The 23,504-nt window shown below is 38.7% G+C and overlaps 1 protein-coding gene across 4 annotated transcripts in view; it reads left to right on the top strand.

Moving 5' to 3' along the window:
* The window catches only part of CDKL3 (cyclin dependent kinase like 3), a 111,817-nt gene that overhangs the window by 23,864 nt on the left and 64,449 nt on the right, over window positions 1–23,504 (top strand). For all 4 annotated transcript variants that reach the window (XM_057307011.1, XM_057307012.1, XM_048220938.2 and 1 more), the window contains exon 5: window positions 22,079–22,191. In XM_057307011.1, the coding sequence (XP_057162994.1) occupies window positions 22,079–22,191 (113 nt within the window). The remainder of the gene's footprint in view (window positions 1–22,078; window positions 22,192–23,504) is intronic.

Here is a 23,504-nt window from a genome sequence, read left to right as displayed (position 1 = left end):
GCATAGTCTCAGTCTATTGTGAAACTGTAGAAACAGCATATGAAACTGCAATCTTCTATACAAATAGCAAATCCTGAGTACATAAAGGGACCAAGTGGTCCAACTTAACACAAGAAATGGGGCGATGGTGGATAATTCTCACGCACTTTTCCTAGAAGCCATTATTCTGTTTTTACAATATCTAACTTCAGTGAGTATTTGCTTCATGCCAGAAACTGTTCTAAATACTTTACATGCATTAAATCATTTAATTTTCACAACCCTATAAGGTGCTGCTATTATTATCACCCCCATTTTATTTCATTTTATTATGATAATTCAGTTATTTTATTAAATTTTTTTAATTTGAGGGGTGCCTGGGCGGCTCAGTCGGTTAAGCATCTGCCTTTGGCTCAGGTCATGATCTCAGGGTCCTGGGATCAAGCCCCACACTGGGTTCCCTGCTCAGAGGAGAGCCTGCTTCTCCCTCTCCTTCTGCCTCTCCCCCTACTTGTGCTCTCTCTCTCTCTCTGTCAAATAAATAAGTAAAATCTTTTTTAGAAAAATAAAGAAGTAATGCTAAATATTTAAACAAAAATTTTTAATTTGAAAATAGTTGACACACAGTATTACATTAGTTTCAGGTGTACAACATAACGATTCGACATCTTTTTTTACATTATGCTATGATCATTACAAATGTAGTTACCATTTGTCGCCCTACAATGCTATTATAGTATCATTGATATATCCCCTATGTTGTACCTTTTTTTCCCATGACACATTCTTTCTGTGACTGGAAGTCTGTATTTCTCACTCCCCTTCACCCATTTTGCCCATCTCCCCATCATCCCCATTTAAAATAAGAGGATACTAAGGTACAGAAAGGAAAACTCATTTGCCCCAAGTCACCCCAGAGTACCTTCTCAACTGTACTTACCACTGATGCCTCACACAGACCATCTCTGTGCCTCCGTTACTTTATCTGTATAATGAAAATAATAATAGAACCAGTTTCATCGGTTTGTTGTGAGAATCAAATGATTTAATGAATGAAGAAGATTAGAGTATAGTAAATGCTCAATGTAGCCTCCATAAGATCTATGTCCCACTTTTACCCTCTCTTCATGATAGAGCTTAAGTTCCTTTTCTGATGTTCCCCCTGTTTTCCAATCCTTGCCCCCAAATCATATCTCCTTCTAAACCGTCTTGTTCATTATTTATAAATTTTGTGTCAGTTAATATTTAATATGGCCTAGTTCTAGTTCTTTTAAAAAAACACTTCCTACTGAAAGATAAGTTGTTTGGGAACAGATATAATCTCTTATCCACAGAGACAAAATTGATAACTTGTACATGGTAAATTTGGATTCTATGAGACTTCACATTATGTTTGAAATAAATTTGCTAGTGCATGTTTTTTTAAAAAAATCCTGTTATTGTAAAGCAACACACAGATACAAAAAAGCTCACGCAATGACTGTATAGCTTCACTGCTAGATCAAAAAATAGAATTTTGTGGGGCAGGGATGGGTTAAATAGGTGAGGGGGATTAAGAAACATTTATCACGATAAGCAATGAGTAGTGCATAGAATCGGTGAATCATATATGCTTGAAAGTAATATAACACTTCATATTAATTATACTTGAATTAAAAAATAGAACTTTGCTGCCCCTCCAAAGACTCTCTATGTGCCCTATTCCAATTATATCGCTCTCCCTTATCCCATAAGTGACCATGATGTTGACTTTTATTATATTCAGTTCCTTTCATTTCTTTATAGTTTTATCTACTTCTCTAAGTACATGCACTTAGTTTAACCAAGCCTTTTTAAAATGATAGCTTTTTTGAGATATGATTCACATACCATAAAAATCACCCATTTAAATTGTACAATTCAGTGGTTTTTAGTATATTCACAAAGTTGTACAATCATCACTACATTCAATTTTATTTTTTTAATGATTTTTTATTATATTATGTTAGTCACCATACAGTACATCCCCGGTTTCCGATGTAAGGCTCGATGATTCATTAGTTGTGTATAACACCCAGTGCACCATGCAATACATGCCCTCCTTACTACCCATCACCGGTCTATCCCATTCCCCCACCCCCCTCCCCTCTGTGGCCCTCAGTTTGTTTCTCATAGTCCATAGTCTCTCATGTTTCATTCCCCCTTCTGATTACCCCCCCTTTCTTTATCCCTTTCTTCCCCTACCGATCATCCTAGTTCTTATGTTCCATAGATGAGAGAAATCATATGATAGTTGTCTTTCTCTGCTTGACTTATTTCACTTAGCATTATCTCCTCCAGTGCCGTCCATGTTGTAGCAAACGTTGAGAACTCGTTCTTTCTGATAGCGGAGTAATATTCCATTGTATATATGGACCACAACTTCTTAATCCAGTCATCTGTTGCAGGGCATCTCGGCTCCTTCCACGATTTAGCTATTGTGGACATTGCTGCTATGAACATTGGGGTGCATATGGCCCTTCTCTCTCTCTTTTTTTTTTATTTAATAATGATTTTTTATTATATTATGTTAGTCACCATACAGTACATCCCCGGTTTTCGATGTAAAGTTTGATGATTCATTTGTTGTGTATAACACCCAGTGCACCATGCAATATGTGCCCTCCTTACTACCCATCACCGGTCTATCCCATTCCCCCGCCCCCCTCCCCTCTGTAGCCCTCAGTTTGTTTCTCATAGTCCATAGTCTCTCATGTTTCATTCCCCCTTCTGATTACCCCCCCTTTCTTTATCCCTTTCTTCCCCTACTGATCATTCTAGTTCTTATGTTCCATAGATGAGAGAAATCATATGATAGTTGTCTTTCTCTGCTTGACTTATTTCACTAAGCATTATCTCCTCCAGTGCCGTCCATGTTGTAGCAAATGTTGAGAACTCATTCTTTCTGATTGCTGAGTAATATTCCATTGTATATATGGACCACAACTTCTTAATCCAGTCATCTGTTGCAGGGCATCTCGGCTCCTTCCACGATTTAGCTATTGTGGACATTGCTGCTATGAACATTGGGGTGCATATGGCCCTTCTCTTCACTACGTCTGTATCTTTGGGGTAAACACCCAGTAGTGCAATGGCTGGATCATAGGGTAGCTCAATTTTTAACTTTTTAAGGGACCTCCACACGGTTTTCCAGAGTGGCTGTACCAACTTGCACTCCCACCAACAATGTAGGAGGGATCCCCTTTCTCCACATCCTCTCCAACAATTGTTGTTTCTTGCCTTGTCTATTTTTGCCATTCTAACTGGCGTAAGGTGGTATCTCAGTGTGGTTTTGATTTGAATTTCCTTGATGGCTAATGATTTTGAACATTTTTTCATGTGTCTGTTAGCCATTTGTATGTCTTCATTGGAAAAGTGTCTGTTCATATCTTCTGCCCATTTTTTGATTTGTTTATTTGTTTCTCGTGTATTGAGTTTGAGAAGTTCTTTGTAGATCTTGGATACCAGTCCTTTATCTGTAGTGTCATTTGCAAATATATTCTCCCATTCCGTGGGCTGCCTCTTAGTTTTTCTGACTGTTTCCTTGGCTGTTTAGAAACTTTTAATCTTGATGAAGTCCCATAAATTCATTTTATCTTTTGTTTCTCTTGCCTTTGGGGATGTGTCATGAAAAAGGTTGCTTTGGCCGATGTCGTAGAGGTTGCTGCCTATGTTCTCCTCTAGAATTTTGATGGATTCCTGTCTCACATCGAGGTCTTTCATCCATTTGGAGTTTATTTTTGTGTATGGTGTGAGATAGTGGTCAAGTTTCATTCTTTTGCATGTACCTGTCCAATTTTCCCAGCACCATTTATTGAAGAGACTGTCTTTTTCCCACCGGATGTTTTTTCCTGCTTTATCAAAGATTAGTTGCCCAAAGAGCCGAGGGTCCATTTCTGGGCTCTCTATTCTGTTCCATTGGTCTATGTGTCTGTTTTTGTGCCAGTACCATGCTGTCTTTGTGATCACAGCTTTGTAGTACAGCTCGAAATCCGGCATTGTGATGCCCCCAGCTTTGTTTTTCCTTTTTAACAGTTCCTTGGAGATTTGGGTCCTTTTCTGTTTCCATACAAATTAAAGGACTATTTGTTCCAGTTCTTTGAAAAATGTCCTCGGTATTTTGATCGGGATAGCATTGAAAGTGTAGATTTCTCTGGGTAGCATGGACATTTTAACTATGTTAATTCTTCCGATCCATGAGCATGGAATATCTTTCCATCTTTTTATGTCTTCCTCAATGTCTTTAAAGAGTGATTTATAGTTTCTAGAATATAGGTCCTTTACGTCTCTGGTTAAGTAAATTCCAAGGTAATGTATGGTTTTTGGTGCTATTGTAAATGGGATGGATTCCCTAATTTCTCTTTCTTCGGTCTCGTTATTCGTGTATAGAAATGCAACTGATTTCTGAGCATTGATTTTGTATCCCGCCACGTTACTGAATTGCTCTATAACTTCTAATAGTTTGGGAGTGGCTTCTTTTGGGTTTTCCATATAGAGTATCATGTCATCTGCGAAGAGAGACATTTTGACTTCTTCTTTGCCGATTTGAATACCTTTGATCCCTTTTTGTCGTCTGATTGCTGTTGCAAGGACTTCTAGTACTATGTTGAATAGTAGTGGCAAGAGTGGGCATCCTTGTCGACTTCCTGATCTTAAGGGAAAGGCTTCCAGCTTTTCCCCATTGAGAATAATATTTGCAGTAGGCTTTTATGAGATTGAGAAATGTACCTTCTATTCCTACACTCTGAAGGGTTTTAATCAGGAAAGGATGCTGTATTTTGTCAAATGCTTTTTTGGCATCGATTGAGAGGATCATATGGTTCCTGAGTCTTTTCTTGTTGATATGATGTATCACGCTGATTGATTTGCGAATATTGAACCACGCTTGCATCCCAGGTATGAATCCCACTTGATCGTGATGGATAATCCTTTTAATGTACTGTTGGATTCTATTAGCAAGTATCTTATTGAGGATTTTGGCGTCCATATTCATTAGGGAAATCGGTCTGTAATTCTCCTTTTTGAGGGGGTCTTTGCCTGGTTTGGGGATCAAGGTAATATTGGCCTCATAGAATGAGTTTGGTAGCTTTCCTTCTGTTTCTATTTTTTGAAATAGCTTTAGGAGAACAGGTATTATTTCTTCTTTGAATGTTTGGTAGAATTCCCCAGGAAAACCATCCGGGCCTGGAGTTTTGTTATTTGGAAGGTTGTTTATCACTGACTCAATTTCTTCATAATTAATTGGCCTGTTTAAGAAATCAATTTCTTCCGGTTTCAATCTTGGTAGTTTATAGGTTTCCAGGAAGGATTCCATCTCTTCCAGATTGCTTAGTTTATTGGCATATAGCTGTTGATAAAAATTTCTAATAATCCTTCCAATTTCAATGGTGTTTGTCGTGACCTCTCCTTTTTCATTCATAATTTTAATAATCTGGGTCCTTTCTCTTTTCTTTTGGATAAGTGTTGCCAGTGGTCTGTCAATTTTATTGATTCTCTCAAAGAACCAGCTTCTAGTCCTGTTGATCTGCTCTACTGTACTTCTGGTTTCTGCTTGATTGATTTCAGCTCTAATTTTGGTCAACTGCTTCCTCGTGCGTGGATTAGGCCTGTCTCTCTGTTGCTGTTCCAGCTTCTTGAGGTGAGAATATAAAAACTGCATTTTAGATTTTTCTATTCTTTTGAGTGAGGCTTGGATGGCTATGTATTTCCCCTTTAGGACTGCCTTTGCAGTATCCCATAGGTTTTGGACTGTTGTATTTTCATTCTCATTAGTCTCCATAAATTGTTTAATTTGATTTTTGATTTCCTGGTTTATCGAGTCATTCCTGAGCAGGATGGTTCTTAGTTTGAGTTTCTTCCAAATTTTTCCTTGTGGTTGAGTTCCAATTTCAGAGCGTTGTGGTCTGAGAATATGCAGGGGATAATTTCAATCTTTTGGTATCGGTTGAGACCTGTTTTGTGTCCCAGAACATGGTCTATTCTTGAGAATGTTCCATGGGCATTAGAATAGAATGAGTATTCTTTGGTTCTGGGGTGTAGTGTTCTATATATATCTATGAGGTCCAACTTGTCGAGTATGGCATTCAAAGCCTTTGATTCTTTGCTTAGTTTTTGCCAGGGTGTTCTGTCTATTTCTGATAGTGGAGTGTTGAGGTCCCCTACTATTAATGTATTTTTATTTATATGTCTCTTTATTCTGGTTAAGAGTTGGCTTGTGTATCTTGCTGCTCCCCTGTTGGGGGCATATATATTTATAATTGTCATATCCACTTGTTGAATACTTCCCTTAAGAATAATATAGTGCCCTTCTGCATCTCTAACTATAGTCTGTAGTTTAAAATCCAATTTATCTGATATGAGAATTGCTACCCCAGCTTTTTTTGAGGTCCATTTGCTTGAAAGATGGTACTCCATCCCCTTACTCTCAGTCTGAATGCATCTTTGGGTTCGAAATGAGTCTCTTGTAGACAGCAAATGGATGGGTCATTTCTTTTTATCCAATCTGCAACCCTGTGGCGTTATGGGAGAATTTAAGCCATTCACATTAAGACTGAGTACTGAGAGATATGATTTTAATGATGCCATGTTGCCAGTAAAGTCTTTGTTTGTATTGGCTGTGACTTTCTGTTCTGTATCACTCTTGGGGCCTTTTTACTTTTATAGAACCCCCCTTAATATCTCCTGTAGGGCTGGTTTCATGGTTACGAAATTGGTTAGTGACTGGCGATTTTGAAATGTCTTTATTTCTCCATCAATTCTGAATGACAGCCTTGCTGGATAAAGGATCCTTGGCTGCATGTTTTTCTCTGAAAGAGCTTTAAATATGCTCCCCCAACCCTTTCTCTCATTCCAGGTCTGTGTAGACAGGTCTGACGTAATTCTGATGCCTTTGCCTTGGTACATGAGAAATTTCTTTGCCCTGGCCGCTTTCAATACTGTATCCTTGGATCTAATATTTGCGAATTGCACTATGACGTGACGTGGCGTAGGTTTGTCGTGATTGAGCTTGGGAGGGGTCCTCTCTGCCTCTTGTACACGAATGTTTGTTTCCCTCACTAGATTAGGGAAGTTTTCAGCTACAATTTGTTCAAATATCTCTTCTAGACCTCTGTTTTTCTCCACCCCCTCGGGGATGCCGATGATTCTAACATTGGATTGTTTCATTGAGTCAGTAATCTCCCGTAACCTACATTCGTGGGCGTGGATTTTTTTAAGACCATCTTCTATTTTCATTTTTTCCTCTATTAACCCATCCTCCAATTCACTAACCCGTTCCTCTGCTTCTGTGACCCTGGCCGTCAGAGCCTCTAGTTTTGCCTGCATTTGGCTCATAGAATTTTTAATTTCTGTCAGATTCGCTCTCATTTCTGTCCTTAGGGATTCTCTATTCTCAGTAACCTTTTCGTTAATAGTTTTTTCAATTCTACTCATCATTTTGACCATCGTTACTCTGAATTCCATTTCTGATACTTTGGTTACATCCATATCCATTATTTCTGTGGCAGAGGCCACAGACTCACTGTCTTTTCTTTGCTGGGCAGGGGCTTCTCCTTCTTGTCATTCTGATGAGGAGAGGTTGCGGGGTTGTCCAGAGCCCAAATTATTGACTGGGTCCCAGGCCGTGCCCCTTGTTTTATAGGGATCTTAAGGATGTGGGCTTCATCTTTAAAGATTTTATTTATTTATTTATGTGGCAGCCAACCAGCGAGAGAGGGAACAGAAGCAGGGGAGTGGGAGAGGAAGAAGCAGGCTCCCAGCGGAGGAGCCCGATGAGGGACTCCTTTCCGGAACGCCGGGATCACGCCCTAAGCCGAAGACAGGCGCTCAATGACTGCGCCACCCAGGCGCCTCGGGTTGTGGGCTTCTTGATTTTTCAGCCTGCCTTCTGTGTTCTGGGGGAGGGGCCTGCCGCGCCGATACTCAGGCAACCCTGTTTGGTTAGAGTCTCCATGTCCCCTGCGAGGGGGGATGGGGATGGGCACTCTCTGAGCCGGTATTTCCAGGCTTTTGTTCTCTGGTGGCTTTCCCTGGCGGTTTGCTGTGCCTCTTCTGAGAGTCAGAGCAGCAGCGGCCGAATTTCAGCCTCTGTCACAGAACAGAGGGATTGCGGCCCGTTCTCTACTAATGTTCTGGCCACTTTAACTCTGTTACTGTTGGTGCTGCTCAACCCTGCAGCGTCCCGGGATGTGCGCCCCACACCCGGCGTCCCAGCCCTCACTTCCAGGGCCGGCACGTCTCTGTCCTTTGTGTTTCTAATGCCGCCAGCCGCCCCGCGCGCGCTCCGGAAGCTCCCGGTCTCAGTCTGGATCCAGTGAGCGCACCAGGATTCCGGAGTTCCGCGAGATGCCTAGTGACGCGCGCACCCGGCTCACGGTCTCAGTCTGCTGTTTTGCGGGTGCCCACCGAGAGCCCGCCCGCTGCCCCGTGCAAGTGGCTACCGCTTCCTGGCGCCTGAACGCGGCGGCTCCCTCCCCCTTCCGTTTATCTTCCGATATCTGTGCACGGTTGCATGGCTCCCCGCTTCGTACCTCAATACTCAGCGCTGGAGATGTTCATTTGTAGAGATCTAGATGCATCTTCCTGCGTCTCAGGCTGGTTCCGTGGTTGTTTAGGCTGGTCTGGTACCTATCCAGCTCGACTCGGGGACCGGCTGAAAAAGGTGTCTCCTACTCCTCTGCCATCTTAACTCCTCTACTTCACTACATTCAATTTTAGAACATTTTCATCATCCCAAAAAGAAACACTGTATCCATTGGCAGTCACTCTCCCTTTCCTGTCAAGCCTTCCAGGCCTAGCAACCATGAGGCTACTTTCATTCTGTATGTATCTGCCTATTCTGGACTTTTCATATAAATGAGATTAAGCAAGATCTGTTTTTTGGGGACTGACTTCTCTCACTCTGAATATTGTTTTCAAGGGTTATCCATGTTGTAGCATGTATCAGTATCTCATTTCTTTTTATGGCTGAATAATATCCATCCTATAGATAGATCACATTTTATTTATCAAGTCTTTAGTTGATAGACATCTTGATTGTTTCCACTTTTTGGCTAGGGTGAATAATGTGAACATTCGTGTACATGTTTCAGTGTGGACATGTGTCTTCATTTCTTTGGGGTCTATACCTGGGAGCTGGAACTGTGTGTCTTGTGGCAACTCTGTGTTTGATCCTTTGAGGAACTGCCAGATTGGTTTCCACAGTGTCTGTACTGTTTTACATTCCCGCCAGCAGAATGTAGGGACTACGATTTCTTCATATCCTTGCCAACACTTAATTATTATCATTTTTATGTCCACCTTAGACTTTCTCCTCCACCCTCCCCAGGCATTCTTTTTTAAGTAGGTTTTTTAAGGGCACCTGGGTGGCTCAGTCAGTTAAGCATCTGCCTTCGGCTCAGGTCATGATCCCAGGGTCCTGGGATTGAGCCCTGAATCAGGCTCCCTGCTCAGCAGGGAGTCTGCTTCTCCCTCTCTCTCTCTCTCTCTGCCCCTCCCCTCCACTTGTGCTCTCTTTCTCTCTCTCTCTCTCTCTCTCACTCACTCTCTCTCAAATAAATAAATAAAATCTTAAAAAAATAAATATGCTTTTTATTTTGGAATAATTTTACATTTATAGAAAAGTTGTAGAGATAGTACAGAGAGTTCCCATACAACCCTCACCCAATTTCTGCTTCTCCTAACGTCATAATCTTACATTACTGTGGTATATTTGTTAAATCTAGTCTTGCCTTTTTATTTAAATAAGATCTGATATGTATTTATTTATTTATAAATTTTATTTATTTTTGCAAGAGAGAGAGAGAGAACACTAGCAGGGGTAGGGATAGAGGGAGAAGCAAGCTCACCTCTGAGCAAGGAGCCCAATGCAGGACTCCATCCCAGGACCCTGGGATCATGACCTGAGCTGAAAGCAGACACTTAACGGACAGAGCCACCCAGGCACTCCAAGATCTGATGTTTTTAAAATCTCTTTTAAACTACAGCAATTTCCTCTATCCCTTTATTTTTCTTACAATTTATCTGTTGAAGAACCCAGACCATTGAGTTTCTAAGTCTGAGTTTTTGATTGCATACTTGCAGTGGAGTTCAACATGTTTCTTTGTCCTTTATATTTTGTGCAAATTAGCACCTGGGTCCAGAGGGTGGATTAGTCTGAGGTTCAATCTATTTGGCAAGATTATAGGCAGTGTTGTCTTTTTGGGTCAGGAGAGGCATAAGTCTGAATGTCTCTTTCTGTGATGTTGGTAGCCACTGATGCTTAATGGCTAGATCTGTCAACTCATTGGGGTTTGCAAATGGTGGTATTTTAATTTTATCTTCTCTTCTTATTACTTCTAATACTTTTGGGTGGAGGTATTAAGGAGGGCACTTTTTGTGATGAGCACTGGCTCTTGTATGTAATTGATGAATCACTGAATTCTGCTCCAGAAACAAATATTGCATTGTATGTTAACTAAGTAAAATTTAAATTTAAAAAATTATGGTTGGGACAAAGCAAAAAAATTAAATAAAAATATTAAAAATTAAAAATGCAAAAAATAAAAATAAAAAAATAAATCCTCACTACTTGTTCTTTTTAAAAAAAGCTTTGTTGAGATACAATTCATACACAATATAATTCATGCATCTAAAGTATGCAATTAAATGGTTTTTAGTATATTCACAGATAGGTGCAACACCACCATAATTTTTGAACATTTTCTCATCACCTTAAAAGAAACCCTGTATCCTTTAGCTGTCACTCTCCTATACCCCCACCCTTCTTGCTTCAGTCCTAATCAACCGCTAATCTACTTTCTGACTTTGTAGATTTCCCTATTCTGATTTTCGTATGAATGGAATTATATAATATGTGGTCTTCTGTGACTAACTTTTTTACTTAGCATAATGATTTCAAGATTCATCCAAGTTGTGGCACATATTAGTACTTCCTTTCCTTTTTTTTTTTTTTTAAGATTTTATTTTTAAGTAATCTCTACACTCAATGTGGGCCTTGAACTCAAAACCCCGAGATCAAGAGTCAGATGCTCATCTGACTGAGCCAGCCAGGCATCCCCTTCCTTTCCTTTTTTATAGCCCCATTATTTTCCCATTATATGGATAGATCACTTTTGTTTATCCATTTGTCCACTGATAGACATTTGAGTTGTACTCACTTTTTGAATATTATGAATAATGCTGCTCTAAATATTTATGTACCAGTTTTTGTGTGGACATATGTTTTCATTTCCCTTGGAGTAGAATTAATGAGTCTTATGGTAACCCTATGTTTAATTATTTGAGACACTGCCAAACTGTTTTCCAAAGTGTCTGCATCATTTTAAAATCCCACCAGCAGAGTGTGCGGATTATAGTTTCTCTAATATCCTCATCAACACTTGTTATTATTTGACTTGGATTCTAGTCATCTTAATGGGTGTGAAGTGGTATCTCATTGTGGATTTGATTTGCATTTCCTTGATGACTAAAGATGTGAAGCATCTTTTCATGTGCTTATTAGCCATTTATACATCTTCCTTTGAGAAATATCTGTTCAGATCCTTTGTCCATTTTTTAAATTGTATTGGCTTTTTATTATTGAGTGTAAGAATTCTTTGTACACGAGTGGATTCAATTCCTTATCAGACAATACATTTTTAAATTTTTTCTCTCATTCTGTGGATTGTTTCTTCATTTCCTTGATGGTGTCCTATGACACACAAAAGTTTTTAATTTTTTTTAAGATTTATTTATTTGAGAGAGAGTGAGCCAGAGGGGAGGGGCAGACAGAGAGGGAGAGAGAATCTCCAGCAGACTCCCCACTGAGTGTGGAGCCCCATATGGGGCTTGATCTCACAACCTTGAGATCGTGACCTGAACTGAAACCGGAAGTCTGAGGCTTAACCAAAATGCACCACCCAGGTGCCCCTATTTTGAGTTAATTTTTATATGTGGTGTAAGGTAAGGGGTTTCCTTCTTTTGCATGTGTCTATCCACTTGTCTGAGCACCATTTGTTGAAAAGAATGTTTTTCCCTCATTGAATGGTCTTGGCACCCTTGTTGAAAACCAGTTGACCAGAAATATAAGGTTTATTTCTGGACTTTCAGTTCTATTCTGTTGATCTGTATGTTTGTCCTTGTTCCAAAATCACATTATCTTGATTACTATTGCTTTGTATTGAGTTTGAAACAGAAAAGTGTGAGTCTTCCGACTTTGTTTTTCCTTTTCAAGATTGTTTTGGCTATTCTGGGTTCCTTACAGTTTCATATGAATTTACGATCAGCTTGTCAATTTTTTTTTTCAATAGAGACAGTTAGGATTCTGATAGGGATTACACTGAATCTGTAAATCATTTTGGAGAGTATTGTCATCTAAACAATGTTAAATCTGCTAAACTATGAACATAGGACATTTTTCTATTTTATTTAGATCTTCAATTTCTTTCAACGTTTTATAGTTTTCAGAGCATACATTTTGTACTTCTGTTAAATTTATTCCTAAGTATTTTATTCTTTCTGATGCTATTGTGAATGGAACTGTTAATTTCATTTTCAGATTTTTCATTGCAAGTGTGAAAAAAACCCTGATTTTTGTATATTAATTTTTGTATCCTGCAACCTTGCTGAACATATTGTTCTAATAATTGTTTTGTGGATTCCTTAGGATTTTCTATATACAAGATCATGTCGTCTGTGAGCAGAGATAATTTTACTTCTTTTCTGGTCTGGATGATTTCTGTTTCCTTTTCCCCCTAATTTCTCTGACCAGAACATCCAGCACAGTGCTGAAAAGATGTGGTGAGAGCAGACATCCATGTCAGAATGTCATCCGTGTCAGAATGTCCCCAGACATTCCTAATGTCAGGGGAAAAGCATCCAATCTTTTACCATTAAGTACCATGTTAGCTGTGGGTTTTCGTAGATGCCCTTTCTCAGGTTGACAAAATTTCCTTTTATTCCTCGTTTGTTGAGAGTTTTTGTTATGAAAGGGTATTGGTCAAATGCTTTTTCTGTACCTATTGAGATGACCAAGTACATTTTATCTTTTTAATCTATTGATATGATGAAAAATATATTCCATTAATTGGTTTTGCATATTGAAACAACCTGTGTTCCTGGAATAAGTCCCACTTGATCATGGTGTATAATTCTTTTTTTTTCTTTTGATTTTGGTGCCTGAACCTGCTTGACCATGCTAAAATATAATGAAAGATGACATTTACAATGCAACATTAAGTACTGAAAGTTATTTCCATTGGAGGTATTGCCTGTTTCGTTGAGTCTACAAAACAACATGAACACTCTTAAATTTTAGGACTACTGTATTACTCTCCATAGCAGGGATGGGCAAATCTGGCCTATTGTCTGTTTTGTAAATAAAGTTTTATTGTAACAGCCACACCCATTCACTTACATATCGTCTGTGGCAGCTTTCACCCTGTTGCAGAGTTGCTTGAGAAGTCGCACCAGAGACTGTATGGTCTGCAAAGCTTAATATTCATTGTCCTCCTTTACAGAGAAAGTTTATTGGCCTCTGTGGAATACTGTGGTGAAAGTATAACAACACAAGAACAAAAGCAAACCATCTTTTTTTTGCATATATATAATTATTTTTAATTGAAGCATTGTTGATATATAATATTAATATTATTAATATTAATTAACATTAATTAATTAATATTAATATTAAATCATTTTCAGGTATACAACATAGTGATTCAAAAATTATATACATTATGAAATGTTCACCACAATAAGTATATTACAGTATTATTGACTGTTCCTTATGCTGTGCTTTTCATTTCTGTGAATTATTTATTTTATAACTGGAAGTTTGTACCTCTTTTTTTTTTTTTCAAGTTTGTATCTCTTAATCCCCTTCACCCATTTCACCCATCTCCCTTACCCCTTTGACAACTGCCAGCTTGTTCTTTATGGTTCTCAGTTTTTTATTTTATTTTATTTTATTTTATTTTATTTTATTTTATTTTATTTTATTTATTTAACTAATCTCTTCACCCACCATGGGCTTGAACTCTCAACCCTGAGATCAAGAGTTGAATGCTCTTCCAACTGAGCCAGCCAGAAGTTCCTGCTAGTTCTTTATATTTCGGAGTCTGTTTCTCTCTTTGTTGTTTGTTTGTTTGGTTTGGTTTTTAGATCCCACAGTGTATGTAATTCTTTTTATTTGTTGCTGGACTCAGTTTGCTAGTATTTTCTTGAGAATTTTTGTGTCCATATTCATAAGAGATATTGGGCTGTAATTTTCTATTGATTTTTTACAGTGCTTATTTAAATTCCGGTTAGTTAACATATAGTGTAATATTAATTTCAGGTGTACAATATAGTGATTCAACACTTTCATACAATACCCAGTGCTTATCACAAATGTGCTCCTTAATCTCCATCACTTCTTTAACCCATCCCTGCTCCCATCTCCTTTCTGGTAAACATCAGTTTGTTCTCTATAATGTTTCTTCCTCTTCTATTTTGAGAACGCATTTGTAAAGAATTGGTATTAATTTTTCCTTAAATATTTGATGGAATTCAGCAGTGAAGCCATCAGGGCCTGGGCGTTCCTTTGTGTGTAGTGTTTTGATTAAGAATTCAAGTTTTTCATTTCTCACAGGTTTATTTATATTCTCTATTTTTCTTGAGACAGTTTTAATAGTTTGTGTTTTTCTAGGAAACCGTCCATTTAACCTTAGTTATTTCATTTGTTGGTGTACAGTTGTTCATTGTATTCCTTTATAATCCTTTTGATTTCTGTAAGATTGGTAGTAATGTTACTTTTTTCATTTCTGATTCTAATAATTTAAGTCTTCTCTCTTTTTTTCTGTCATTCTAGTTAAATATCAATTTTATTGATCTTTACAACCAGCTTTTGGTTTCAATGATTTTTCTCTTTTTTAAAAAAAAAATTCTCTATTTCATTAATTTTCACTCTATCTTTATTATTTCCTTCCTTCTTCTTGCTGTAGTTTTAGTTTGCTCTTTGTCCACTGTCTTAAGGTGGAATGCTAGGTTATAGATTTGATATCTTTCTTCTTTCTAAGTCTTATTTTTTTAAAAGATTTTATTTCTTTATTTGAGAGAGAGCAAGCCCACACACATGGTGTGGAGGGGGCAAAGGGAGATTGAGAAGAAGACTTCCCACTGAACATGGAGCCCAATGTAGGGCTCAATCCCAGGACTCTGAGAGCATGACCTGAGCCAAAGTCAGACGCTTTACCAACTGAGCCACCCAGGTTCCTTGAAGTCTTCTTTCTTTTCTTTTTTTAAATTTTATTTATTTATTTGACAGAGATAGAGACAGCCAGCGAGAGAGGGAACACAAGCAGGGGGAGTGGGAGAGGAAGAAGCAGGCTCATAGCAGAGGAGCCTGATGTGGGGCTCGATCCCATAACGCCGGGATCACGCCCTGACCCGAAGGCAGACGCCTAACTGCTGTGCCACCCAGGCACCCCTGAAGTCTTCTTTCTTAACACAGGCCATCTGTATGTCTTCTTTGGAAAAGTATCTAGTCAGGTCTTCCACCCATTTTTAATTGGATTATTTGTGTTTTTGGTGTTGAGTTGTATAAGTTCTTTATTTATTTTGGATATTAATCCCACAGCACCTCCTTTTTAAACAGAAATAGAAGCATGCTATATATAGTACAGACTCTTCCTTTTCTTTTTCCTCTCTCTCTCTTTTTTTTAATTAGTAGACTTTACTTTCTGAGAGCATTTTTAGGTTTACAGAAAAATCGAGCAGAAAGTAAAGTTCCCAGATATCTACCCCCTCCCTCCTACCCACTCCATGACAGTTTCCCTGTTGTTAACACCTTTTATTAGCTTGGCACTTTTTTTAAGATTGACAAACCAGGGGACGCCTGTATGGCTCAGTCAGTGGAGCATGTGACTCTTGATTTTGGGATTGTGAGTTTGAGCCCCATGTTGGGTATAGAGATTACTTAAAAAAATAAATCTTTAAAAAAGATTGATAAAACTGTATTCATATATATCATTAATTATAATCCATAGTTTACATTAAGGTTCATTCTTTGTGTTGAATTCCTGTGGATTTTGACAAAAGTGTACTGTCATGTATCCACTATTACAGTATTATACAAAACAGTTTCACAACCCTAAAAATCCTCCGTGTTCTATCTTTTCATCCTTTCTTCCTTCTCCCTGAATTTCTGGCAACCACTGATCTTTTTACTGTCTCTATACTCTTGCCTTTTCCAGAATGTCATGTGTTTGGGGCCATATGTTATATAGCCTTTTCAGACTGGCTTCTTCCACCTAGCAATGTGTATTTAAGGTTCCTACATTTTTGTTTTGCTTTGCTTTATGTCTCGATAGGTCATTTTTTAATCACTAAATAGTATTCCATTGTATGTATATTTGACAATTTGTTTCTCCATTTATCTAATGAAGGGCATCTTGCTTGCTCTCCAGTTTTGGCAGTTATGAATAAAGCTGCTGTAAACATTCATGTGCAGGTTTTTTTGTGGATATAAGTTTTTCAACTCATTTGGCTAAATACCGATTAGTGTAAATTTTAAAAAATATTTTTTATCGGGGGCCGCTGGGTGGCACAGCAGTTGGGCGTCTCCCTTCGGCTCAGAGCGTGATCCCGGCATTATGGGATCGAGCACCACATCAGGCTCTTCTGCTATGAGCCTGCTTCTTTCTCTCCCACTCCCCCTGCTTATGTTCCCTCTCTCGCTGGCTATCTCTATCTCTGTCGAATAAATAAATAAAATCTTTAAAATATATATATATATTTTTTATCTATTTATTTGAGAGAGACAGACTGTGGGGGGCGGGGGGCAAAGGGGCAGAGGGAGAGGGACAAGCAGACAAGCAGACTCTACACTGAGTGCAGAGCCTGACTTGGGGTTCGATCTCAGGACCCTGAGATCATGACCTGAGCCAAAACCAAGAGTTGGATGCTCAGATTTTCAACCGAATGAACCACCCAGGTGCCCCCAAGGAGTGCAATTATTGCTGGATTTATGGTAACACCATGTTTAGCTTTGTTAGAAGCTGTCAAACTGTCCTCCAAAGTGGCTGTATCATTTTGCATTCCCACAGAATGAGAGTTCCTGTTGCTCCACATCCTCACCAGCATTTGCTGTTGTCAGCATTTTGGATTTTAGTCTTTCTAATAATAGGGGTATATTTATGGTATTTATCTTATTGCTTCAATTTACAATACCTTGATGACATATGATGTTGAGCATTTTTTCATATGTGTGTTTGCCATTTGTATATCTTTTTTGGTGAGGTGTCTGTTCACGTATTTAGCCCATGTTTTTAATTTGATTGTTTATTTTCTTATTGTTGAGTTTTAGGTGTGATTTTTATATTTTAGATACAAATTGTCTATTGAAAATGTGTTTTTTGTTTTGTTTTTGTTTTAAAGATTTTATTTATTTGACAGAGAGAGATACAGTGAGAGAGGGAACACAAGCAGGGAGAGTGGGAAAGGGAGAAGCAGGCTTCCCACTGAGCAGGGAGCCCGACTTGGGGTTCCATCCTAGGACCCTGGGATCATGACCTGAGCCGAAGGCAGACGCCTAATGACTGAGCCACCCAGGCATCTCCGAAAATGTGTTTTGCATATACCTTCCCCAACTTTTCTTTTCACTCTTATCAGTGTCTTTCACAGAACAGAATTTTTAAATTTTAATGATGTACCACTTATCAATTTTTCCCCTTTTTTCTTTTTTTTTTTTTAAGATTTTATTTATTTAACAGAGACAGCCAGCGAGAGAGGGAACACAAGCAGGGGGAGCAGGAGAGGAAGAAGCAGCAGGCTCCTAGCGGAGGAGCCTGATGTGGGGCTCGATCCCAGAATGCTGGGTTCATGCCCTGAGCCGAAGGCAGACGCTTAACGACTGCACCACTCAGGCACCCCTATCAATTTTTTTCTTTTGTGGATTATGCTTCTGGGAGTTGTATCTAAAAACTCATCACCTAACCCAAGATCATCTAGATTTTTTCCTATATTATTGTCTAGAAGTTTTATACTTTTATGTATTATATTTATACCTGTTATCCATTCTGAGTTAATTTTTGTGAAAATTGTAAGATCTATATCTAGGTTCTTTTTCTTTTACATAAGGATGTCCAGTTTTCCAGTATCACCTGTTGAAAAGACTTTCTTTTCTCTACTGAATTGTCTTTTCTCCTTTGCCAAAGTTTAGTTGAATATATTCTTGTGAATCTATTTATGGACTCTGTATTCTGTTCTCTTGATCTGTTTATCTATTCTTTCACCAATACCACACTGTCTTGATTATTGTAGCTTTATAATACATCTTGAAGTCTGGTGGTATCTTTCCTCTAACTTTGTTCTTCAACATCATGTTGGCTATTCTGGGTCTATTGCTTTTCCATATTGTTAAAAGCCAAATTTAGCTGCGTAAAATTTAAAAATCTTAATACCTTTATTCGATGATTTGTGAATCAGGCAGCATTCCATCTAGCAGACAGAAAGACACACCGAAGGGCTGTACAAAATGGGAAGACTTATATAGGCAGAATGGGGCAGAACAAGGAAGTTATTAGTAAAGAGTAGATTGTTTGTGGCAAGGTCACCTTCCTTTAGAGGATGGCAGGGTTCTGTCAGGCAGGTTACCTCACTAGTGCTGACCATGTAATTCCGGGTTGACTGGTTTAAGAGTCCACTTCTGGGAGAAGTTGAAACTAATAAAGTATTTTTTAAAAGATTTTGTTTATTTATTTATTTTAGAGAAAGAGAGAGAAAGAGCATGAGCTGGGGGAGGAGCAGAGAGAAAGGGAGAGAGAGAATTTCATTTCTTTTATTTTAAAGATTTATTTATTTATTTGAGAGAGAGAGCACATGAGCAGGGGGTGAAGGAGAGAGTCTCAAGCAGACTCCCTGCTAAGCCAGGAGCCCCCGAAGCAGGGCTCCATCCCAGAACCCTGAGATCATGACCTGAGCCAAAATCAAGAGTCAGATGTTTAACAAACTGAGCCACCCAGGCGCCCCAAGAGAGAGAATTTCAAACAGACTCAGCAGTGAGCACAGAGCCTGACCTGGGTCTTGATTTCACCACCCACAGATCATGACCCAAGCCGAAATCAAGAGTTGGAGGCTTGGGGCGCCTGGGTGGCACAGCGGTTAAGCGTCTGCCTTCGGCTCAGGGCGTGATCCTGGCCTTATGGGATCGAGCCCCACATCAGTCTCCTCCGCTATGAGCCTGCTTCTTCCTCTCCCACTCCCCCTGCTTGTGTTCCCTCTCTCGCTGGCTGTCTCTATCTCTGTTGAATAAATAAATAAAATCTTAAAAAAAAAAAAAAAGAGTTGGAGGCTTAATGGATTGACCCTCCCAGGTGCACCTAAGTTAAGTATTAAGTCTTAGTGTGGTGATGTGGGCTTAGCACTCCACTTTGGGCCTGTTGTCTCTTTTTTAACAATACAAACTTTAGCATCGATTTGTTGATATCCAAATTGGATTTTGACTGGGATTGAGTTGAATCTATAGATCAAGTTGGAAGAGTTGACATTTTGACAATATTGAGTCTTCCTATTCATGAACATATAATATCTCTCCATTTCTATACATCTTCTTGGATTTCTTTGGTGAATTTTGCTTTTTTCACTTGAGAGTTCATTTGGAGATCAATTTATATTAGCATATACCTCCTTTTTGATAGCTGAAAAATATTTCATTGTGTGGTTGTACAAAATATTATATAGCCATTCTTTTTTTTTTTTTAAATGATTTTTTATTATATTATGTTAGTCACCATACAGTACATCCCCGGTTTCCGATGTAAGGCTCGATGATTTATTAGTTGTGTATAACACCCAGTGCACCATGCAATACGTGCCCTCCTTACTACCCATCACCGGTCTATCCCATTCCCCCACCCCCCTCCCCTCTGAAGTCCTCAGTTTGTTTCTCATAGTCCATAGTCTCTCATGTTTCATTCCCCCTTCTGATTACCCCCCCTTTCTTTATCCCTTTCTTCCCCTACCGATCATCCTAGTTCTTATGTTCCATAGATGAGAGAAATCATATGATAGTTGTCTTTCTCTGCTTGACTTATTTCACTTAGCATTATCTCCTCCAGTGCTGTCCATGTTGTAGCAAATGTTGAGAACTCGTTCTTTCTGATAGCTGAGTAATATTCCATTGTATATATGGACCACAACTTCTTAATCCAGTCATCTGTTGAAGGGCATCTCGGCTCCTTCCACAATTTAGCTATTGTGGACATTGCTGCTATGAACATTGGGGTGCATATGGCCCTTCTCTTCACTACGTCTGTATCTTTGGGGTAAATACCCTATATAGCCATTCTTATATTGAAGAACGTTTAGGTTGTTTCCAATTGTTTTCTACCACAAACAATGCTTCAGTGAAATTCTCATATCATTTATCTTTGTGCACGTGGGTGAATAGATCTTTGGATAAATTCCTAGGAATAAAGTTGTTTGGTCAAAAGTAGGTACATTTTTAATTTTGGTAGCTTTTGCCAATTTTCCCTTCAAAGAAGTTGTGAGCTTTACACTCCCAGCGTGGTACACAGGAGTGTTCATTTTCCATGGCTTCACCAATACAGCAGTTATTAAATCTTACAATTTCTGTCAGTTGGATTAGTGAAAGATATAGCTCATTGTGGTGGTAATATTTCTTCTGAATGTGAGATTGGGCTACTTTTTATCTATTTAAAAGTCCTAGTGGGTGTGGGGGGCCTGAGTGGCTTAGTCAGTTGAGCATCTGACTCTTGGTTTTGGCTGAGGTTGTGATCGCAGGGTCCTGGGATTGAGGCCCCTGTTGGGTTCCCCGCTCAGTGCAGAGTCTGCTTGAGATTCTCTCTTTCTTCCTCTATACACCTCTCCTTCCCCTAAAATAAATACTTAAATCTCTCTAAAAAAAAAAAAAAAAAAAGTCCTAGTGGGTGCCTGGCTGGCTCTGTCAGTGGAGCGTGTGACTCTTGATCTTGGTTTTTTTTTTTTGTTTTGTTTTGTTTTATTTTGTTTTAAAGATTTTATTTACTTACTTGACAGAGAAAGAGACAGCCAGCTAGAGAGGGAACACAAGCAGGGGGAGTGGGAGAGGAAGAGGCAGGCTCCCAGCGGAGCAAGGAGCCCAATGCGGGGCTCAATCCCAGGACGCTGGGATCATGACCTGAGCCAAAGGCAGACGCTTAATGACTGAGCCACCCAGGCATCCCAGATCCTGGGGTTGTTAAGTTCAAGCTTTATGTTGGGTCTAGAGATTACTTAAAAATAAAATCTTTAGAAGTCTTAGTGATATAAACTATCTTTTAAAAAACTGATTATGTGGCAAAAAAGTTAGAATTATGGATGACTCACAATACAATATTAATAAATGAGAGTGCCTGGCTGGCTCAGTTGGTAGAGCATGTGACTCTTGATCTCAGGGTTATGAGTTTAAGCCCCACATTAGGCATGGAGTCTCCTTTATTTATTTATTTATTTATTTATTTATTTATTTAAAGATTTTATTTATTTATGTGACAGAGAGACAGCCAGTGAGAGAGGGAACACAGCAGGGGAGTGGGAGAGGAAGAAGCAGGCTCCCAGCGGAGGAGCCTGATGTGGGACTCGATCCCGGAACGCCGGGATCATGCCCTGAGCCGAAGGCAGACACTTAACGACTGCGCTACCCAGGTGCCCCATGGAGTCTCCTTTAAATAAATATATTAATTTTTTAAAAGGATAAATAAATGTAGGTGGTAAAATACTTAAGATTTTTAATTTTTACTCTTTAAAAACCAGATGGTTTTGGTATTCAATTGCTCTAATTCATAAACCGTTTATCATAATGTCCTTATATAAGTGGAACAATTTTAGAATTACAGTTATTTTTTATCTGGACTACTATGTGGCTTCTCATGTGATTTAAATATAAGCTATTTAATATTACTAATAAAATGTGATAATGTTTAATATATATTCTAAAGTTGACATATGATATTAAGGCGAAAATTTATAAATGATACCATCTAACTTATTTTTTCTTTGGCTGGAACATTATTTAAAAAAAATTTTAGAAGAGATATTTTATATATTTCTCCATGAAAAAATGATTTATTCTTGTTTGTTTCAGGCCTGTAGATATCTGGGCTTTGGGTTGTATGATCATTGAGATGGCTACTGGAAATCCCTATCTTCCTAGCAGTTCTGATTTGGATTTACTTCATAAAATTGTTTTAAAAGTAGGTGGGTACTACTGAAATACACTGTTAAATGCCTAAAGTAAATATTGGTATATCAGTTCTGCTTGATTTTCAAATTCAGTTTTTTTCTTTATAAGAACAGGGAAGCAGGGGTGCCTGGGTGGCTCAGTTTGTTAAGCGTCTACCTTTGGCTCAGGTCATGATCTCAGGGTCCTGGGAATGAGCCCCACATGGGGCTCCCTGCTTAGTGGGGAGCCTGCTTCTCCCTCTCCCTCTGTGCTCCTCCTGCTTGTACTCTCTCACTCTCTCTGTCAAATAAATAAAATCTTAATTTTTGGCTTGTACAAATTTGCATCTCTCAAAGAGGACTTTTAAATAATAGAGTTGATTTAGCTGTCTTTTTGAAGTACTTAGAGGTAGAAAGTTATTTATTGAGAAAACTTTTTTATTTTTTTTAAAAAGATTTATTTATTTATTTGACAGAGAGAGACAGCCAGCGAGAAAGGGAACACAAGCAGGGGGAGTGGGAGAGGAAGAAGCAGGCTCATAGTGGAGGAGCCTGATGTGGGGCTTGATCGGGGACTGCCAGGACCACGCCCTGAGCCGAAGGCAGATGCTTAACGACTGCGCCACCCAAGCGCCCCTAGAAAACTTTTTTTTTTTTTTAACCACAGTAGATATCCAGGTAGCTTAATAACTTTTTCAAGAATACATTTGATGAGGACTTTAACTTTTTTAATGATCTGCTTTGACCACCCAAACATTGTGGTGGTTAGCCTTGCTCATGGAGTTTCAGTGATTTGTTTTTTTAATATATTTCTGAATGATGAGCTTGAGGAGCCCCTTTTGTGGTAGAGAAGCTATACATAAACATGTAGTTACAGGATCATGAGGAAGGTACTGTGAGCAACTATAAAAAACTATGAAGTCTGGCTAAGTATTAATTAAAGGTATGGCTTGGAGTCTTAAAGCATCTCACTTTTTGGTCCTCTTTAAAGTCCTAGTTTGAGAGAACATTAATGTTAGAAAAAAAAGCTAGAGATGATAGGATTAATTCTGTCATTTTACAGATAAGGAAACTGAAGCATAGAAAGGGAAGAGATTTGCCCAAGGTCACAGAACCTGTTATAACAAAACTGGTCCTAGAACTTAGCTCTCTCCACTCCTATTTACAGTTCTTTCCATTCTACTACTACTCTATAGCCTTGTTTCTTTGCAATATTTCTGTTTCTAAATAATTTAGATATTTTAGCTGTTTTGAGTAAGGCTTTGCTGATAAACACTTGTTAGACCATTTAGATACCCATATGGAAATATGTAAAAGTTTGCTTTTCCTGATAGCATTATAATTATGTC

The sequence above is a fragment of the Ursus arctos genome, unplaced genomic scaffold (assembly GCF_023065955.2).
Source record: "Ursus arctos isolate Adak ecotype North America unplaced genomic scaffold, UrsArc2.0 scaffold_5, whole genome shotgun sequence".
NCBI lineage: Eukaryota > Metazoa > Chordata > Mammalia > Carnivora > Ursidae > Ursus > Ursus arctos.
This window is presented reverse-complemented; position numbering and strand designations above follow the sequence as displayed.